This window comes from Ipomoea triloba, chromosome 14 (assembly GCF_003576645.1).
Source record: "Ipomoea triloba cultivar NCNSP0323 chromosome 14, ASM357664v1".
Taxonomy (NCBI): domain Eukaryota; kingdom Viridiplantae; phylum Streptophyta; class Magnoliopsida; order Solanales; family Convolvulaceae; genus Ipomoea; species Ipomoea triloba.
In genome coordinates, this window is record NC_044929.1 from 10,577,335 (window position 1) to 10,586,521 (window position 9,187).

The 9,187-nt window shown below is 36.2% G+C and overlaps 1 protein-coding gene across 1 annotated transcript; it reads right to left on the reverse strand.

The window, feature by feature from the left end:
- Window positions 1-3,233: 3,233 nt before the first annotated feature.
- On the reverse strand, window positions 3,234-7,718 carry LOC116003930. The gene is made up of 5 exons (XM_031243869.1): window positions 5,944-7,718; window positions 4,817-5,715; window positions 3,921-4,018; window positions 3,399-3,800; window positions 3,234-3,323 (listed from the first exon to the last, which is right to left on the reverse strand). Exons 1-5 carry the CDS (start codon window positions 7,716-7,718, stop codon window positions 3,234-3,236), a joined length of 3,264 nt encoding a protein of 1,087 aa, XP_031099729.1.
- Window positions 7,719-9,187: the final 1,469 nt, after the last annotated feature.

Genomic DNA, 9,187 nt, shown 5'->3' on the forward strand with positions numbered 1-9,187 from the left:
CCAAAACAATTTGTCTCAACAACGAATCAAATTTAAAAAAAAAAAAAAATCAATGACTTCATTATTGTGGTATGTGGATAAAAAGTAAGTATCACACTTATTAGTCTTATTAAATTAAATAAATTAGTAGCTACAACAAAAAAATAATATGTATGCATTTTTTTAATTTATAATTAAATGTCTACAATGCCTTTATTCAAAAAAAATCATTCATTATCAAAAAAAAATTAAAAAGAAATATAATTTCATTAGTTATATTGTCTTTACTTATTACAATGCAAAGATTCCTTAACTTTAAATTCATTAATAAATTATATTAAGAGTTAATTCCAACCATGGTCCTCCGACTATGTTGATTTTCCAAAATTAGTCCCTGACTTTTAATTTGGACAAATTTAGGCCCCTTGACTTTCAAATTCTTTCCAATTGGTCCTTTCGTCAAATTTTGGTTAAATTGATGTCAAATGAAGGGGTAAAATTGTCCGTTCACATGTTTAATGTATTATTACTCGTATTTCTCCTATCCTATACGTTGTATATATAAATATAATCTTAGTCGAAGTCTCAATCGAAGCCATATAATCTCATTCGATGTCTCTTCGACTGATATTATATTCATATATATAGTGTATAAGACAGAAAAATACGAGTATACAAGTGAATGGACAATTTTACCCTTCATTTGACCTCAATTTAACCAAAATTTGACGAAAGGACCAACATTGGAAAGAATTTGAAAGTCAAGGGACCTAAATTGTCCAAATTAAAAGTCAGAGACTAATTTTGGAAATCAACATAGTCAGAGGACCATTGCTAGAATTAACTCTTATATTACACTACATTGTCTATTGTATTCTTTTTACACTACCTTGTAATTAAATATCAAAGTTATAATACAAAATAATATTATATATTTTGTAACACCCCCAGATTTTCCATCATACAAAAAGGCATAATTAATCATAATTACTAATTTCCCAAAACGGAAGCGCATAAAATCCAGAAGTGCTACTCCACACCTAAGTTTGTTACAACTTAGATGCTAAGGTAGTCTTTACATCTACTATCCTTATTAATACATACTATTACTGCCTTACATCCCAGTAATATACAACTCAAAAACCATAGTGATTTCTATCATCAAGAGTAGATCCATTTTCTCTTCTATCGCTCTCGGATATCAAGATCTATTCCATACCTGAAATTCATTTGGAAAACAGAATTAGCACATAGTGCTAAGTAATCCCTACTCCACCGTGTAAAATCATGGTTTTGGAAAATAGTTTTATTCTTTGTTTTCGAAAAACAGTTCATTTCACATGATAACACATTTTCAACAAGATTTCTCATATAAGAGATATTCATTTCCTCATTATTGTGCCAATAATCATAATTTCCACCTGTATACACAATATCATACTTATAATCATACCCATACTCACACTCGTACTCATAATCATATAAACATTTAAATAGAAATAACCAGCTTTTACCATAATAACGTTAAAGATATTCCGATTAACACCACAATTTCCTTCTCGTTTCCACCACCTCACCACAACCTAGTTATTCCAACTAGGGGAAGCAGATCTAGGACCTTTAGTGTGCACACCCCTTGTCGGGATTCCAAGCCCGCAGGTTAGTCACTAGCTCTAGTAACCCTGGATCTGTTTCTACAAGGTTACTCAACGTGGTTAACACCAATCACTTCAGGGCCCAATGTTTGTGAATCCATTGTGAATGTTAAAAGGAATAGTCTCCAACCTCACACCATAATTTCATTTTATCTCATTCTTTACTTTCTCACATAACACACTTTAAATAGTATAAACCTATATATATATATATATATACCTTCATATATCCATACACATATATACCTATTATACATATATAGTATTTTCACATATTACATATAGTATATACTATACACGATACTTATACTCATATATATACATATATATTCATATACGGTAAATATTTGTATAGTACTAGTATTTATATACAATATATATAATATATATATATATATATACAATAATAATAATAATAATAATATATAATAATAATAATAATAAAATACACGTATATATGTATATATATAGATTTACATATATACAAGTCTTCTTCATATATTCACCACAACATAATCATACCCATATCTACACATATACTCATGCTATACCACAATCACACCAAATTTCATCTACTAAAATCTTTATATCCATACTTTATCAAGAATTCATGAATATCATGGTGGAAAAAGGTTTTGGTGGACATAAAGATTACCTTTCTTCTTGAAATCTCACTAATTTCCTTTAGATGTTCACTCTTCCACTTCCTTTGGTTCTTCTACACAATCCATAAATTATCCACAACATACATAATATTAGATCCTTGAGAACACTAACTATACTAGAATAAATAGCAAAAATAGGATTTCCTACCTAAAATTTTCCTAAAAATTCTAGGAAGTGTATAACATCATAACCCCATATTTAAGAAAAATACTTGGATTCAAGATCTAGGAAGGAAAACAAAGCTTTTGAACCGATTAAAATGGAATTTACCGAATTTGTGATCTTGATGAAGGAATTGGCTATGGAAGCTCTTGAACTCAAGGAGAAGATCAAATATTTTTCCTCTCTCTCTTCCTCTCCAATATTTCGAAAGAGGGGAAAAATGGAAAAAAAACAAAGCTTATATATTATTTCTTATAAGATAATGAAACATGTGGTAAAGGAAGTGACACTTGTCACAAAAAATAAAAATCTTCCAACTTATCAGTTGTGGTCCAAACAGATAAAGTTTCGGTGGAAAATAATTTAAATAGAATAATTTTGAAACCAAAAATTTATTCCAGACTAAAACTCAAAATTGGGCTAGGTTCGGTACACCGCGAAACTAGCGATGCTACGATCAAAAAAAAAAAAACGGCTAAATTTCGGGGTATTACACTCTACCCCCCTTAAAAAGAGTTTCGCCCTCGAAACTAAGGTTATCGTTATTTCGGAAACAAAAGTTTAGCTGGCAAGGAAAGGGGTTGGATTTGATAAAAGGAAAGAGGGATGATGACTATTTCCCAAATACTAAACTCCCGTTCTAATAACGAGCACACCTAGGTTGTATTTTACCTTGCTCAAATAAAGTTGGATATCGTCTTCTCATTTCTTCTTCCAACTCCCATGTGGCTTCTTCCACCAAATGGTTTGACCATAACACTTTTACCATCTTTATGGATTTCTGCGGGTATCTCGGGTCTTAGTATCCAAGATTTTTACCGGTTTCTCTTCATATGATAAGTTCTCATCCAAAGTCACAACCTATAAGAATTATAATATACTCATTATAACATAACTTTGACAACCTTTATAGTTTAATCCAAAGATCTTATTTACCTCAGGTTGAAGTACATGCGATGCATCATGTACGTACTTCCTTAATTGAGACACATGAAATACGTTATGAACTCGATCTAGCACAGCAGGTAGCGCCAATCGGTAAGCTAATATCCCAATTCTTTCAAGGACTTCATACGGTCCAATATATCTCGGACTCAACTTTCCTTTCTTCCCGAATCTCATTATTCCTTTTGTAGGAGATATTTTCAGCAATACCTTATCACCTTCTTGAAATTCAACCGATTGCCTTCTTAAATCAGCATAAGACTTTTGTCGGTCCTGTGCAGCTTTCATCCTTTCTTGGATCAACTTGACCTTTTCTGTCATATCTTGAAGATATTCAGGTCCTAGTATCACAGGGTTGACTAGATCTTCCCAACATAGAGGGCTTCTACACTTCTGTCCATATAAAGCTTCATACGGTGACATTTGGATACTTGCATGATAACTATTATTGTAAGAAAACTCAATTAGATCCAAATGTTCATCCCATGATCCTTGAAAATCCAATGCACAAGCCCTTAACATATCTTCCAGAGTTTGTATAGTCCTCTCAGTTTGCCCATCAGTCATAGGATGAAAAGCAGTACTAAGTTTCAACGTTGTACCCATCGCTGTTTGTAACGCTTGCCAGAATTGAGATAGGAATCGGGAATCTCTGTCAGAAACTATATCCTTAGGTACTCCATGGTACTTAACAACTTGGTTTACATAAGCTTTTGCCAATTGAGTCATGGTCCAAGTGTCTTTCATGGCGATAAACCTTGCTGTTTTGGTAAGCCTGTCCACTACTACCCATATTTTATCTTTCCCTGACCTTGTCAAGGGTAATCCCCCCACGAAGTCCATAGAAATAGAATCCCATTTGCCACCGGGTGTCTCCAATGGTTGCACCAATCCCTTAGGTTTACATCTTTCAGCTTTGACCTTTTGGCAGTTTAAACATTTACTCACGAATTCTGCCACTTCCTTCTTCATGTTAGGCCACCAAAAATGTTTCTTGATATCTTTATACAACTTGACTTCCCCAGGATGTACTGAATAAGGGGTATTGTGTCCTTCTTCTAAAATTTGCTGCTTGATCTCTGTACATGCCTTTGGAATACACCATCGACCATTATAGCGCAGGCTTCCGTCATTGTATAGTACAAATAGTCCTTTCTTTCCATCAACCAATTCAGTCTTTACTTTGTTCAACTCTTGATCCTTAAGTTGTTCTTTCTTTATTTCTTCAAACATGTTGGGAATAATTCTCATGTGGTATAACTCAATTTCAGCTTTGGTCCCACCTTGCTCTCTTACCTCCAAATTTAGTCTTTGAAATTCCTTGCATAAGTCATCTGGTAGTACCCAAATAGTATTAAGAGTATGACTCGTCTTCCTACTCAAAGCATCTGCTACTACATTTGCCTTTCCTTCATGATACTGGATTACCAAGTCATAGTCCTTAATGAATTCCAACCACCTCCTCTTCCTCATGTTTAATTCTTTTTGAGTAAAGATATACTTTAAGCTCTTATGGTCCGTGAAGATCTTACACTGCACTCCATAAAGATAATGCCTCCAAATCTTTAAAGCAAACACAACTGCCGCTAATTCCAAGTCATGGGTGGGATAATTCACCTCATGTTTCTTTAGTTGTCTTGATGCGTATGCCACCACTCTCCCATTTTGCATTAGTACACACCCAAGACCTTTCTTTGATGCATCACTATATATTTCAAATCCCTCAGTTCCTGATGGTAGAATCAATACAGGAGCAGTGGTTAACTTTTCCTTTAACTCCTGGAAAGCTTTCTCACAACTTTCTTCCCAACGGAATACAATAGTCTTCCTCATGAGATTTGTGATAGGTTGGGCTATTCGAGAAAAATTTGGCACAAACCTTCGATAATACCCTGCTAATCCCAGAAAACTTCGGACCTCAGTAACTGTCGTAGGAGTAGGCCAATTCATCACAGCTTGAATTTTGGCTGGATCCACCGAGATTCCTTCCTTAGTCACGATATGGCCTAGAAATGCCACACTATCCTTCCAAAAATCGCACTTAGACAACTTGGCATATAATTGATTTTCCCTTAGTGTTTGCAACACGATCCGAAGATGATCCTCATGTTCTTTCGGATTCTGGGAGTAGACTAAAATGTCATCGATGAATACAATGACAAACTCATCCAAGTAAGGTCTAAACACCCTATTCATGAGATCCATGAATACTGCTGGTGCGTTTGTTAACCCAAACGGCATCACCGTAAATTCATAGTGGCCGTACCTTGTCCGAAAGGCTGTCTTAGATATATCTTTCTCAGCCACTCTCACTTGATGATATCCCGACCTCAAATCTATCTTTGAGAAAGTACCAGCCTCCTTTAATTGATCTAACAGATCATCAATCCGAGGGAGTGGGTACTTATTCTTGACAGTCACCCGGTTCAACTCACGGTAGTCAATGCAGAGTCGCAACCCCCCGTCCTTCTTTTTCACGAACAATACTGGAGCTCCCCATGGCGATACACTCGGACGAATGTATCCCTTATCTAACAAGTCTTGAAGCTGCTCCTTCAATTCTTGTAATTCTATTGGGGCCATTCGGTATGGGGTCTTTGAAATAGGAGTAGTGCCCGGTACTAGATCAATGGTGAACTCTACTTCCCGTTGTGGAGGGAAGCCTGGAATCTCTTCGAGGAATATGTCAGGAAACTCCCTTACGACAGGGATTTGCTCAATTCCCTTCTTATCCACATTCAAATCTTCCACCATGCATAAGAATACTTCACACCTTTTTTCCACATACTTTCTCATCTTGGCCAAAGATACCAATCTCACCTCGGGCCGACTTGCAACTCCCTTATAGGACACACGTTTTCCTTTTGGGTTCCTCAGTACCACTTTTTGTTGACTACAAAAGATCTTAGCCCTATATTTTCCTAACCAATCCATCCCTAATATTATATCAAAGTCGTCTAACCCAAACTGTATTAAGGTACAAGGGAAACTTTCCCCTTCTATATTTATAGGTATATTCTCAAAAACATTACTACAGGTCACCACCTTCCCCGATGCAAGGTTCACTTTAAATTGTACTTGGGAACTAGGTACTAACTTTAATTTCTCTACAAACCTTGAGGATATAAAAGAATGAGATGCTCCAGAGTCAAATAATACATAAGCAGGTATATCACGAAGCAGAAAAGTACCTGCCACCACATCGCTCACATCCGCCTGAGCTTTACTCATCACAAAGATCCTCCCTTGCTGGGGTCCACTCCTGCTAGTTGGTGCCTTGCTTGTGCTCTCAGTGTTACTGTTTGCCACGTTCACTCCATTCTTAGTCTTCACTTGTATTCCAAATTGTTGGGTCTTTTCTTGACTCTGGCTAGGACGGAATGACCCTTCCCTCCTGCTAGTTTGACATTCAAATGAGCGATGGCCCTTCTTCCCACAATTGAAGCACTCTACCGGCATCCCTATACAATCGACACCGGGATGATCCTTCCCACATCTTTTACAGTAGAAATGCCTCTCCTTCATCCATCCTCTACTAGTCATCCCTGTTCTTTGGTAATCCCGAATAGCCTCTCCTTGACTCATCTTAGAGTTCTTCTCTCCCCCTCTGCTACTACCTTCAAATTTCCTCTTACCCTTCTCACGAACCTCCTTCTGCATCTGCTGGACTCGATAATGTTTGGCAGCCCGGTTATAAGCCTCTCCAAGAGTCTGACACTCAAACACACAAACGGCTTTTTGAGTCTCAAAATTTAATCCATTTACAAACTTCCTAGCCTTGCTTGGCTCATCCGGGGCTAAGGCAGGGGCAAATCGTGCCAGCTCAAGATACTTAGCATAGTAGTCCTGAACAGATGTCGTCCCTTGACGTAGATGTAGAAATTCCTCGTACTTAGCGGACTTAACATGCTCGGGATAAAAATGATCCCGCATTCGAGCTTTAAGGTCAGTCCATTGAAATTCTCCTTGTTGTTGATACATGGGTCCCATCATACTCCACCAGTTGTCAGCTTCTTGCTGGAAATAGAATGTAGCTATCTCCACCCTCCTTTCTTCAGGACATTCTACAGCCTCAAACATTTTGTCGAAAGTCCTTATCCAATCTTCTAACACTAGTGGATCTTCCTTACCAGTGAAGAATGGCGGACGATGCCCAGCTATGATCTTAGCCACATCTGGCCCTCCCCGTTGATTATTGAGAAGCGCATTTCCCAAAGTTTGAGTCAATTGGGTCAATTGCTGCAAATTCTGCGCTAGCAGTTCCTCGGTAGGAGTTCCACGAGGTTCGGCTCTCCTTCCAGACGGAGCCATTATAAACTACTGCAGAACCAATACGAGGTTAAGACAAGCACAAATCACTATCTAACTTACACAGGTGCACACCAAATCGGGTGCAATAGTGACAGTTCTAAGGATTAAACATAATCTTAACCAAGTAAAATAATATCACACCCTCACCACGATTCCTAAAAAATTTCATTCCTAGAATTTCATCTCTACCTTCTTAAGATCCAATACTTATTTCTTAGAGTTCCACCCTAAAGTTCATGCCTCGGTCTCAACCTAGAGCTCTGATACCCCCTGTAACACCCCCAGATTTTCCATCATACAAAAAGGCATAATTAATCATAATTACTAATTTCCCAAAACGGAAGCGCATAAAATCCAGAAGTGCTACTCCACACCTAAGTTTGTTACAACTTAGATGCTAAGGTAGTCTTTACATCTACTATCCTTATTAATACATACTATTACTGCCTTACATCCCAGTAATATACAACTCAAAAACCATAGTGATTTCTATCATCAAGAGTAGATCCATTTTCTCTTCTATCGCTCTCGGATATCAAGATCTATTCCATACCTGAAATTCATTTGGAAAACAGAATTAGCACATAGTGTTAAGTAATCCCTACTCCACCGTGTAAAATCATGGTTTTGGAAAATAGTTTTATTCTTTGTTTTCGAAAAACAGTTCATTTCACATGATAACACATTTTCAACAAGATTTCTCATATAAGAGATATTCATTTCCTCATTATTGTGCCAATAATCATAATTTCCACCTGTATACACAATATCATACTTATAATCATACCCATACTCACACTCGTACTCATAATCATATAAACATTTAAATAGAAATAACCAGCTTTTACCATAATAACGTTAAAGATATTCCGATTAACACCACAATTTCCTTCTCGTTTCCACCACCTCACCACAACCTAGTTATTCCAACTAGGGGAAGCAGATCTAGGACCTTTAGTGTGCACACCCCTTGTCGGGATTCCAAGCCCGCAGGTTAGTCACTAGCTCTAGTAACCCTGGATCTGTTTCTACAAGGTTACTCAACGTGGTTAACACCAATCACTTCAGGGCCCAATGTTTGTGAATCCATTGTGAATGTTAAAAGGAATAGTCTCCAACCTCACACCATAATCTCATTTTATCTCATTCTTTACTTTCTCACATAACACACTTTAAATAGTATAAACCTACCTTCGTATATATATATATATATATACTTTCATATATCCATACACATATAGGGTCATACCTATTTATACATATATAGTATTTTCACATATCCCTAACACACATATAGTACCAAATATGCATATATATAGATATATACACGATACTTATACTCATATATATACGATTTAAATATATGATTCATATACGGTAAATATTTGTATAGCTATATACTAGTATTTATATACAGTCATAGTATATAATATATATATATATATATATATATATATATATATATATAT

Excerpts from the sequence above, each read along its gene's own strand:
- LOC116003930 (XM_031243869.1), bottom strand. The coding sequence starts at position 7,718 with ATGGCTCCGTCTGGAAGGAGAGCCGAACCTCGTGGAACTCCTACCGAG. Across the intron at positions 4,019-4,816 it reads GGTAATCCAGTATCATGAAG|CAGCGATGGGTACAACGTTG; the intron begins GAAAGGCAAATG and ends AAGCGTTACAAA. Across the intron at positions 3,801-3,920 it reads CTCTGGAAGATATGTTAAGG|AAGTGTAGAAGCCCTCTATG; the intron begins GCTTGTGCATTG and ends TTATATGGACAG.